This window comes from Rhamphochromis longiceps, linkage group LG7 (assembly GCF_057381845.1).
Source record: "Rhamphochromis longiceps isolate RC_006_pf linkage group LG7, R_longiceps_female_GT1.1, whole genome shotgun sequence".
Taxonomy (NCBI): Eukaryota; Metazoa; Chordata; class Actinopteri; order Cichliformes; family Cichlidae; genus Rhamphochromis; species Rhamphochromis longiceps.
Genome location: NC_140563.1, coordinates 69,559,619 through 69,571,548, shown reverse-complemented (window position 1 = coordinate 69,571,548; position 11,930 = coordinate 69,559,619). Strand labels below are relative to the sequence as shown.

Genomic DNA, 11,930 nt, shown 5'->3' with positions numbered 1-11,930 from the left:
TGGTCGTCTTCCTGATGTTTTCATGGATGCTCCGAGTTTCATTCTGAAAACTACAGCTCGCTTTGAAAGGAAAAAGAAAAGTTTAGTGCAAAAACAAAGAGATTGTCTTCATGCACGCTCAGTAATCCAAGTAAAGAAATCCCAAAACGCGTCTCACTCGGGGGACATTTCATCAGTTTCGCTCTACTCACTTTATACAGCATGCTTCATTCATAAAGCCACTCTTTCTAACATTCACAGATGAACACATTGGAGAGCAACTCGGGGTTCAGTATCTTGCCCAAGGGTGCAGCCAAAGATCGAACCGCCAACCTTCTGATTAGCAGGTCACCTGGTTTACCTGCTGAGCTACAGCCAAAGAGAGAGACAACTCGTGCAGAAAAGCCAGAATGTAATATCCTATATGAGGACATACTGACAGGAAGTTAGACCATAAATGCCCCATCAGTGTTCAAAGAATCATCTACCTGAAGCTGAGGTATTGATTATCTGTTCCCACATATTGGCCTGCTCGATTACAGCTGCAGAAAGGAACAGATTTCTTAATGAATGTTTGTTGCTCTCTTTGTCAGGATTAAACCATCACTCAGCTCACAGAAAGGAAAGGCGGCTTAAAAGAGGTCCAAGCAGAGATCCAGATACATCCACAAGTGCTGAACTCGTGTGACCCGTTTGCTTCTAAGTAACAGTATATGTGTCAGACACTGTGTAATACTCGTGATTTTAACTGGACCCTACAAAGCTTCACAGTGTTGACTTTACCAAACGTCTAATGGTGAGATGTGCAGTCATTGTTTAAATTCAACAATCTGAGCAATCAGATACTGAAGAGGCCGGAAATGTGGCGTCATCTCCAGAGGGAAGTAATACAAGGAATGATGGACCGAAAGCTTTCGATCAACCTGTTTCTCTCACTCAGGAAGTGATGTGGTAACAGCTGTGTTTACACACCACATATTTAAATGCAACTGGGCTTTATTTGTCAAGAGCACATTAGCTCACTAAAAATGCTAACTAGCTAGTGTTGCTGGGTGCTAACATTTTCACAAGCTAACGTGAGATAGTGCGGCTACGTGCAGTGATGCTAGAATTACCCATGTTAGCACACTCAGAGGATCCGGGGCCGCTTTATGTGTCTTTAACCAATCAGAGAGTTTAACGAGCTCCTTATATCAACCCACATTTTTACTTTGCAATGTTTTGTCTCCACAGACTAAAAGGCTAAATGGAGAAGCTAGCCCAATCCATATTAGGAAACACAGAGAGGAAGTGGAACTGGAAAAATGTCAGTAAGAAATCTTATTTGTCGTCTTAAATTACATCTCAAAAAAGATTTTTTAGTTCCCACTGTGATGACCGCTTTATTAAATGAAGTCGTTTAATCTCTCACTAAAGAGAAGACATGAAAAGTGGTTAAAGTGCAGCTTCTCACTTTCTGAATAAACTTCTGTGTTAAATCAAAACAGCTCCATGCATATTTACTTATTTACCTTAATTTAATCAGGAAGTCCCACTGAGAGGTAATCTGTATTCCAGCAGAGGCCTGACCAGGATAGCAGCCAAAGTCAAAACATTGCCACGGCCTCTCGAGAACAAGACAAAAGGCTGCATCTGTCCTTCACTGCATGACGTTGAATTCAGGAGGTTTCAAAGTATTTTATCTGAACCTAAACTTGTTTTTCTATCTATGCAGTTTTTCGCAGGCCTGTTCAAACCTGGAGCGCCTTTAAAAGCAAAGTTTGGAGGAGCAGATGATTCCCTTTAAAACCCTTTCATGGATGAATCATGAGAACCTGAGTCAAGATTGTTTTTTCCTGAGTGTTTTTTATTCCCCTCTTACTGATGTACTCACGGATGTTTGTTGTCTCATCTGTTCCCGGCCTCCTTCCATTTAGCATAAGCCTCAGGGTGCTGGAGTTGGGTGAAACCCTCCATGCGTGGTCACGAGGGTGTTTTGATATCAGTGGCTTCTATCTCCTCCTTTAGCCGGCTTATTATCCCAGCAGCGTTCCTGATCACATGCAGGGCGTAGCTGTTGATAGCCCGGATCTCGTTCTTCCTGTCCCTAACCATCGGGAACCCTCATGTTAGCTTTTATCGAGTGGAAAAAAGTTAGCGTTCATCCTCCAGCTTCACTGTGTTTATGCTATGCTAACATAGCTGTGTCGCTAGCGGTCACGTAGCACATTATTATATACCAGCTAGCCCAACTTCAGTAACCCTACAAACGTCACTGCTGTTTAGTTTCCTGTCTTCACTTATGTTGGAAGTGACAGCAGAGCTGTACGTTTGAATCTTTGCTGTGGCGGTTAAGCTGCAGGACTTTTGGCTTCACAACCCTCCTTCATGGTTCGTGCACGTCAAAGCTCAGTTTGCTCTTTGTGGTGTTTCAGCCAACAACACAAAATACCATCATGTGGTGGCCTCGCTGGATCCTCTGTCTACCCGCCGTGTGGTGACCTTCCTCTGGGATCCCCCCCATACAAGGCACTGCTGCTACGGCGCTACTCCCTCTCTGATGCAGAGCGGGCCGAGAAACTCCTCTCTCTCTCGGGCCTGGGTGATGGTACCGTGCTCATGGAGAGCACGCTGTCCTTGCTAGGAACGGATGACGGTGGATTCCTCTTCACTCATGTCTTTCTCAGACAGTTGCCGGTGTGAGCTCATCAACCCCCCGCTCCTGGCCTCGAAGGATTACCACTCACTCGCAGTAGAAGCAGATTGCATTCTCCTGGCTACCAGGAGCTTCGGCATCCAGGCGATAGTTCCCGACTCACCGACTATGGCGTTATTTTTGTGCCACTATTCTAAGCGCACTTAAAAAAAATTGGAGCACACGTAAAAAAAGTTTGCAGGTGCAACTGTTGTATTTTGAGGAGAAATCTATTTTGAGCGAAGAAAAGCTGAATTTGAGTGAACAAAATTCATTCCTGCGTGCAAAAAATGTATTTCCGTGTTTGCTATTATCCACACAAACACACACAACAGCAGCCCCTCTCGCTCAGTTTTTGCATTTGCGCTCGCTCACGATGTGTTGCTCGCGCTCTCAACATTTCTGCCCGTGCGTGCTCAACTCTTTCTCTACACCGTTATATTTGTGCCACAAAACCAGCCAATCACAGACTTGGATGCAAAAAAATCTGATTGGCTGTTCTGGTCTCCAATCAGCTCGAAATGACAAAATGCAATATCCCAGAATGCATTTCGTCCAAAACTCAAATGAGGCAGTGGCGGAGGAACACAGAGTGGCAGAGTTTGAAATATTACTCTGTCTGGGTCACAAAATAAACTTTTAAGATATTTTCATGCGAGAATGGTGCTGTGTAAACTTCAAATATCTACTCGATTCATCAAGACATCACATATTTGCATAAGTGCTCTAACGTTTTCGGAGATGCCTTGCCAAGTTAGCGACTTTGTTGCTATATTTAGCGAGTTTTCAGAGCCCCTTAGCTACTTTTTTTCTAAAAAAGCGACTAGCCACAAATCTGGTGACTTTTTCTGGTGTTATTGGAGACTTATTTATGACGACTTTTTGACGTGAAAGGGCGTATCGCTCATACTGTGAACAAGCAGCGGTGCTGCTGTGGTCACCTCACCCGTGCCAAAGCGCTCACGGGCGGAGGATAGTCCTCCCCTCGCTGCTATCAGGGCAGGAGACGTTCACACCTGTGCGTCCAAACTGCAAATGAATCGCGTATGAGTGAAGCCACCGCTCCGGCACTGACTGTAATGAAGTCAGTTCTTTTACTGTAGTGCTGTTTTGTGGATCACAAGGTTTAAAACTACTTATAAACAGTCTCCACTTGGGGTCTTGCATGGTGTGATAGACCCCAGCCTCTATGGATCTGTGCCGCCATGATTAGTGCCTCTGTGCTGTCTTTCAGTCCAGCCACTGGTACACTGTTAAAAAAAATTCCGTTATAAAACGGAAAAAGTGCTGGTAATTAATTACCAGCACTTTTTCCGTTATTGTACGGGCACTTCCGTAAACCTTAAAACGGATATTTCTGTAGATTTACCCGAGTTTTTCTGTACCATTGACGGACATTTCCGTCAAACCTAAAATGGAAAATTCCGTATTTTCCATAAATTTCAGCGTTATTGCACAGACAATTCCGTAAACCCTATAACAGATATTTCCGTAGATTTACCTGACTTTTTCTTTACCATTTACGGACAGTTCCATCAAACCTAAAATGGAATATTTCGTATTATTTAAGTACTCAATCCATACCATTTACGGACACTTCAGTCATCCTAAAATGTTTAATTCTGTACCATTCTCTATACCGTTTACCATCAATAAAGCACAAATGTAGAATCACAGCAATTATTTATTTCCTTTAACAGCTGCCAGTGCTTTAAAGTGATTTCACTTTTTGTGGTGAATGATTTGCAATATTTACACTACAACCATTAAAACATTCAGAACATCACCTTCACATTCAGAGAAATTTTACATACATAAACCAGCTGTTTTCTCAAAGAAGTACAGCCATGTCCTTTAACAGGGAGATGCCAAATCTAGCAACTTTTTAGCATCCACAGGCTGACAGGCATTAATAACAAATTGATTTGTTAAAGACAATGACAAAATAAGACAATAAAACTGCCAGCATTGCTGTTGCTGTCTCACCTGTCAGTGCAAAATGAGGAGCCCCCTCCAGGAGGATGCAGAAACCTACACCTCCAACTCCACATATCACACCGACAGGCAGAGCTCTGCAACCAGTGGCTGACCTTTCTACAAAAAACAAATAGAACATTAGAAGTATTACATTATACAACTTTTCTATAAAACATCAGTGCAGCAATAACAACCATGACCTTAGAAGGATGACTGTGCAACATGCCATAAAGAGATTTTTAAAACTCTTAAAACAACTTAAAACTAAAAAAAAATTAAAACTTACACCTCCAACTCCACAATGACAGGAAAAGCTTAACTGGAATGACAAATATCGCCCACCTTCCCTCCCCCTTAACATGGGGGATTTGAAACTGCAGCATGTGTGTTGTGGGCATCTAGTTAAAACATCTGAACTCACCTAATACTGTAAAAATCTGTATTTCTACTCCCAAGCCCCATGTTTTTGGATTTGCCTTTGTGTGTGTGTGTGTGTGTGTGTGTGTGTGTGTGTGTGTGTGTGTGTGTGTGTGTGTGTGTGTGTGTGTGTGTGTGTGTGTACATTCAGTCCAAAAAGGTATTTTCTGAGCTCTGAGAACAGCTCAAATGGCCCATTCAGATTCCTTCTGCTTGCATTCAGATTCCTTCAGCTGAGAAACCAGCTTGCACACCTGTGGAGGAATGAAGTGCCGTTTCTTCCCCTTCTTCTCTGCCTTGGAGCCTCGCTCAGGATTGACCCCAAAGAAAACTCTGAGGGAAAAAAAAAACAATAGTGATATGCAGACAAAGTTTGCACATGTAGTGTGGCTTGACAGGAGTGGAGCAGTTCAATAAAATCCTACATTTGTTTTCTTCAATATGCCCCTATGTGTGAACCTCTCTATCATTCTAGTTGACCATCTGTCTAGAACCCAATGTTGTTGTGGTGCTGGTGCCAGTGGCTAAGCTCTCTTCCTTTGTCTTTTCAAGACACATGCATTCACACTGTGCATATACAGAAATGTTTGCAAGGGTGAGAAGTCAGCTTATCACCAACACATGACAGCATGCATCCTCAATGTGTATGCAGGGATATTATAAATGCACAGAACACAGAAGGGGATAGAAAACACAGTTGACATTGTCCTATCAAAAGGTGTAACAGCACATTTGAACACGGACTGTCCTGGGGGTTATTCAAACATGGAGTGGAGAAACTGTGACATTCAGTGCACGTTACACATCAGTACAAGTATTAACATTTGGGCATGAATCCACTATGTAGTATTTTTTAAATTAATATGTTTAGTCTTTCCTTCGGGGGGGGGGGTCCCTGGAACAACATATTTTGAGTTTGGGGTCTGCAGCCAAATAAATTTCAGTTTGTGTGTCTTTGACATGAAAAGGTTTGACCACCACTGACATAACCTGGTCTCAGGTGCTAATGGTTTTAAAGAGATAGCTCAAACGAATTTTGTGTCAACAAACCATTCTGAGAAAAATATGTTTTTGCTCCATTTCCCAACTGGAATCATGTTATGTTTGTTTTGTTATTGATTGACTTAGGACACTATTTAAAGCAAAAAGCATGTTACCTGCCCTCTAAAAAGATATGACACATTTATTCCAACAATAGTCTTCAACAGGGAGCTACAAAATCTCTGAACAAATCCATATTCAGGGGGATCATAAGCCAATAACAGCTGATCTAAAAGCTCACAGCATGTGACGACACATTTTGAGCTTGTACATCTCAGACAAACGGGTTTAGTGTAGATTGACAAAAAGCAGGTCAGGTGCAGAAAGGCACGGCAAAGTCACATTTACAAAGTATTTCCAAACAATGAGTGCTTACCTTTGCATGAATTCGAGAGTAAAAGCCATCTCCGGTGGGTATTGGACGTTCCAGACATAAAACATGGAGAAGACGTAGCTCAAGGCCACAATGGGAGAGGTGATGTGGTCATTGACAAGTAACCCATCAACAGCAATCTTGAATTGCTGGTCACCTTAAACACAGATAAAAACCATGTACCATTTACAAAAAAAAAAAAAAATCCTATATTTTAAGGCAAGCAAAACATTTCTTTAATAAATATGACACAACAACAGCTAACAACAGCTTGCTGGGATACAAAAAAAGATTTAACTACAAACCTCTGATTAGGATGCATGGGGTCACTGGGAGTTCGACTTCAGGATCTGCAGAGATCTGTTTTGGTGACAGACATGATACATGAATTAATGTTTCCAGTACACACAAACCTGCTGGCAAATTGACTATCTGCTAGTGTCTTCATCAGACAGAGGTAGCCATTATGCACAAACATTAATGTAAATAGTTTATAGATAGAGAGTTTATAGAGAATATCAGCAGCACAATTAGGGGAATCTATACTTCCTACTGTGGTTGGTTACTTGGTTCACCACTGGATGCAAATAATTATCTTGCACACAGTTTAAAATCTACAACATCTACCTCTTTTTTGTGGAAGAGTTTATAAGAGTCTTCCTTGAAGTATTTTGAAATGCCACAGATGAGCTGTATTGGACCTTCGCCCATCTTCATCCCTTTGGAGTCAAGGAAGTCATTGATCCCCTTTTCTTTTTTGGAAAGTTCCTGTTCAAGGTTCAAGGTGTTAATTTTGTACAAGTACATAAGACTAACACTCATTTTCGTTTGGAGCTATGGAGAGAATTTTGAAAAAAATAAAAATAAAAATGAATTATTTCATTTTCATTTGCAACCTGTTCTGTTTTGATCTCAAATGTCCTGCTTTTTTGGTTGTCACTTCCTGATTTTTGGTCTCAAATCTATTCCATTTGATTGTTCATCCAAGTTATTCTATTTGATTGGTTGCCAGTTTATCTTTTTTGGTCTCAACTCTCTTTTTGGTTGCAAATCTTTTTCTGATTGATTAATAAAGACAAAATTCTCTCCATATGGAGCAGCACAGCACAATCATAATAATAACAATAACAACACACCTGTGCCAGCTTGTTTTGTACAGAGAAGCCAAGGAGTTTAGATGCATGATCAAACAGGTGAGGAACTTCAAACAGGAACGGCCACTCGTCCTTTACAACGACAATAGTGGTATCATCATCGTTGAGGATTTCACGCTGAATGGGATATGTTTCAGTCATCAATTTTCGAACAGATGACTCCTAAAGATATGAGGCAGTTAGACAAACAGTCGAACAGTTAGTCAAACTAACCAATTAAAATAATAAAACAGGGTATCAATTTCAATTGACTATGGGCATAGTGATCTACAGACGATCTACAATTTCACAATGTGTCCTAAATTGTACTTGGACCCAGACCTTATCGCATTACTCCTGCTATATACTATTGCTGTGTGAATGGTTGTATGTCTAGATGGTGGACTGTAGGAACCGAATTGCCCTTCGAGGATTAATAAAGCTTTCTGTATCTGTAATGGATGATTGCAGACCCACCTGAAGATCCTGGGTTTGAAAGGCACGTTTCAACTCATCTCGTTTAGACAGCAGGTCTTCTCTACACACGGCCCCCTCAATGATTGGATCCCACGCCACACATCCATACAGATCTGAATTCCTGGGCCTTTTCTTTGTTGAATTTTCACCCCCTGCTTGCCTCTTCAGTGAGCTTTGTGGCCTCTTCATATTTTCAATTCTGTGTTCCAGCTGACGAAAGAGAGTTTCAGAACCATCTTTTGCAAAAGGTTTGTTTCCAAACGGCTCTGTCAGCTTGAAGGAGGCAGGATATTGTCCTACAATCATACTGGCGAGTTCCCTCAGCTTTTGTCTACCAGGTCTTCCTGGGTGTTTATGGAGGTAATCTTCAGCGACGATCCGAACCATCTCTCGTCTGTCTTTCCCCATTATGTACTTTTTTTCACGCAACTCATCCATGACTTTTGAGGGAAATTTGTGCCATGGTACTGAATATGCGTCTTGGGATGGGGAGTCGGCTGTCTCAGGTGGTGTTGAGGGCAGCTGAAACCTCTGTGGTTCAGGTGTTGATGAGGGGCCAGGCCGGGTGAACTGCGGTGGAGTTTGTGAATCTATGGATGACATGACAAACATCTCCATAAATTAAACACATCACAATTGTTGCAAATCAATTAATACATTGGTCCTCAATGTCCAGTTTGGGTCAACCAGGAATACAAATGGACCTAATTATGAAAACCAATTATAGAGTAATTATTGCCATGTACAGCTGATGGCAACTTTTATTTTGCATTTTTGGAATAAACCTTTGTAGTTTCAGAAAACTTGCATTAAAACAGAGGGGCAAAAACTCACCTGCTTCCAATGCTTTGACAGCTCTGACGAATCTTTTGCACTGAATGAATGGCAGAGTGTCTTTAATGTCCTCCGGGTCCACAAGGCTCAGGTCATCTACAGAGAGAACTCCTAATTCCTCCAGTTTAGCCGTGAGTGTATCCATCTGATCGCTACTGAGCGATGGCATTGCTTTCTTGACATAGTTTTTCACAAGTTCCATGTTGGTGTGTGTTTAAGAGGAATGAGCCACCGAGTACCTCTCTGGTAAGAATAAAGTGGATGATAATCATCAAGTTTGTTCAAATCATGGCAACTGAACAGGTCAGAAGCATTTTCATCAAGTTCATAGAGTCCAAGATCAGGTATCCAGCTGGCAGTTTTCCCTCGAAGCAAAAGTAGGACAGTAGTTTCATTTTTTACAAAAATGCTTGCTATTTGTCCTAACTGCAGTAGTCCTTTTGCGTAGCTCAGTAAGACCAGCATTCAATTTGCATATGTAGTGCCTTTAACCTGCACACTCTCTGTGACAACTGAGTTACTTGAGTTCAAATCAAATTCTCCAACCACTGTCTTTATGTTCTGGTCATAGAGCTCTGGATAGAACCGTGTTGAGTCTGAGACATGAACCTGGGAACGAAACAAGGTACCACAAGACTGATAAGCCTGAAGCAACTGGTGCCGTTCAGCCAGAGACTTGGTTACATTTATGAAGTTCTTACTTGCCCTAATGCACCTTTTAAAATAAGAATGTAATGCCTTGTGCATAGGGCTCTGCTCGTATATACTATTCCCAAGAGATGTTACAGTCTCCCTTGGAACACCATACTGCCCCAGTTCACAGGCTAGTGCATCCACAGTATATTCCTGTTGAATATCACTTATAGTTCTCATTTCATTTGCTATTTCTGTTATTGTGGAGGCTGGAACCAAATATTTTGCCTGTAAACCCAAGTAAAACTGAGCAAGACTCTCTGTGAAGTTGTCTTTCACTTGATCACTGCAGAAATTATCACTTTGTTCTGCATCAATGTTAAAACTTTCAGGTTCTTCAGGTTCTACATGTGATCCTTCACCTTGGAAAGACCGTTCTGTTAGTTCACATATATGAACTGGGGCTATCTTGGTAACATCCCACCCTTTATGGTATCTGGAAATATGCGTTAAAAATGATGACTTTACATTGAATGTCTTAGAACATCCATCAAAGGGACACGTTACAGTCAAACCCTCATCTATGTGACCACTCAAATGACACTTTAAAGTTTTAAGATCATCATATTCACTGCTGCAAAAATTAAACAAGCACCTTAACTGTACAGACACATTACGGTTCCATGTTTGTGTGCTCCTTCTGTCTACATGAGCTCGTGACATATGCACAGCAAGGCTACTGTATGTGTTAAACTTCCTTCTGCAATCCCTATGGCCACATAAAAAAGATACATTATTATTATTTCTGTGTGTTCGGCAGTGTTTCAAGTAATCAGTCGAAGACCGAGCGTTAAAGCCACAAATGTTACAAGTCAACATTTTTAAGAGATTGAATTTGCCAATTGACGGATAGCCAGAATCAGAACAGAATCAATATGAAAACAATAAATTTATATCAGCACAGTGAAGCACATTCACTTTTCAGGTACCTTCAAATAAGTAATCTGCGTTGGGCTGCATGGGCCACTCTCTTTGGGCTGCAATGTTTTCTGCAATGAAATCTGATTCTACTTAACTATCACCCCTTTTAATTATTACCATGTTCAGTTGCATGCTAACGTAACACAGTGAGCTATAACAATACACACATGTGGCTAATTTACACACACACAAGCGCGCGCATCCAACTTATGGGCTAACGTTAACTTTAGTTGGGCAAACCACGCTTCAAAATAACGCAAAACCCACACATTCAAATGTTACCATGAAACACACACGGCTACCAACTGACTATCGAGACCAAATTTCATGTAAGAGGGAGGGAAAAAATGGTTTTTGACGTACTTACGAAGCGCAGGCGGCTGGCTAATGCTAACGCAGCTAGCAGCAAACGTCCACTCACATACACACCACTACCAACTGCCTATCGAGACCAATTTAATGTACGAGGGGGAACAAGGTGGCACTCCATTCTCATTCTCATTCTCATTCCACACAACCAACCTGTTTCCAACTTTCCTTGTGACTTGCAGAAGTTTAGGTAGGCACTGACCGCACTGAAAGTAATGGCGTCGGAATATTCTGGCTGGGGGAGAAAATTCTGCCTCGCGCAACAGCAAACTTTCCGTATTTCGCAAAACGGAGCGAATCCGTAGCAAATCCACGGTAAAGGGACCCCTAAATTTACGGATTTTTTTAACAGTGTAGGTTATCAGGATATATATACATACATATATATTAGGGGTGCAACGATACTCATATCGGTATTGAACCGTTCGATACAGTGCTTTCGGTTCGGTACGCATATGTATGAGTAGTCGAACGCAGATTCACTGAGCGCAGCGCAAGCTAGCAAGACAGAAGCTAAGCTCTCGTTGCAACATGGCAACTGCTTCAACGCTACCCGAAATTGAACCCCCCCACCCTGATTCAGATCTGGCGTTTGGAACTATTTTGGTTTTCATGTGACGTATGACCCTGAAGGTAAGCGAGTCATGGACTAAAGTAAAACAGTATGTTGGATGTGCCACGCAATGCTCAATTACATGGGTGGGAACTAGTGCGTTAGCGCAGTTTGCTCGTTAATGTGTCATCCAGCCCCACGCACGGGCGATCCGCGGTAGCTCGTTAACGGAGATTTGCCGCGTTATGGCGTTAACGTCATTTCAGATTAACACTGACAGCACTAGTGGGAACACAACGAATATGACTGCACATTTACGCCGACATCATCCTAGTGCAAAGACAAGTGGAAGCAGACAAAAGCAACAAGCACGCATGCTACAAACTTTAGCCGAGTCATTTAGACAGCCGTTAGCACAGGATTCTCCTTATGGGGACCTGATATGTTTAATATGCTGCTGAGAATATAGCCCAGAAGAAGTGTATAGTA

The 11,930-nt window shown here is 41.8% G+C and overlaps 1 protein-coding gene across 7 annotated transcripts; it reads right to left on the bottom strand.

The window, feature by feature from the left end:
- Positions 1-4,319: 4,319 nt before the first annotated feature.
- On the bottom strand, positions 4,320-11,154 carry LOC146666915 (uncharacterized). 7 transcript variants are annotated; one of them, XM_085415048.1, is made up of 8 exons: positions 11,042-11,154; positions 8,906-9,148; positions 8,072-8,661; positions 7,598-7,777; positions 7,089-7,229; positions 6,767-6,821; positions 6,465-6,618; positions 4,320-5,380 (listed from the first exon to the last, which is right to left on the bottom strand). In XM_085415048.1, the coding sequence occupies exons 2-8, from the start codon at positions 9,105-9,107 to the stop codon at positions 5,233-5,235; spliced, it is 1,470 nt and encodes a 489-aa protein (XP_085271174.1). In that variant the 5' UTR covers positions 9,108-9,148; positions 11,042-11,154; the 3' UTR covers positions 4,320-5,232. The 7 variants fall into 7 exon arrangements, with proteins under 7 accessions (XP_085271174.1, XP_085271176.1, XP_085271172.1 ...); XM_085415050.1 differs by lacking the exon at positions 11,042-11,154 and having other exon boundaries at positions 4,320-4,747; positions 5,302-5,380; positions 8,906-11,011; XM_085415046.1 differs by lacking the exon at positions 11,042-11,154 and adding an exon at positions 10,883-10,949 and having other exon boundaries at positions 8,906-9,514.
- Positions 11,155-11,930: the final 776 nt, after the last annotated feature.

Excerpts from the sequence above, each read along its gene's own strand:
- LOC146666915 (XM_085415048.1), bottom strand. The coding sequence starts at position 9,107 with ATGGAACTTGTGAAAAACTATGTCAAGAAAGCAATGCCATCGCTCAGT. Across the intron at positions 6,822-7,088 it reads AACTCTTCCACAAAAAAGAG|ATCTCTGCAGATCCTGAAGT; the intron begins GTAGATGTTGTA and ends TCACCAAAACAG. Across the intron at positions 6,619-6,766 it reads CCCATGCATCCTAATCAGAG|GTGACCAGCAATTCAAGATT; the intron begins GTTTGTAGTTAA and ends TCTGTGTTTAAG.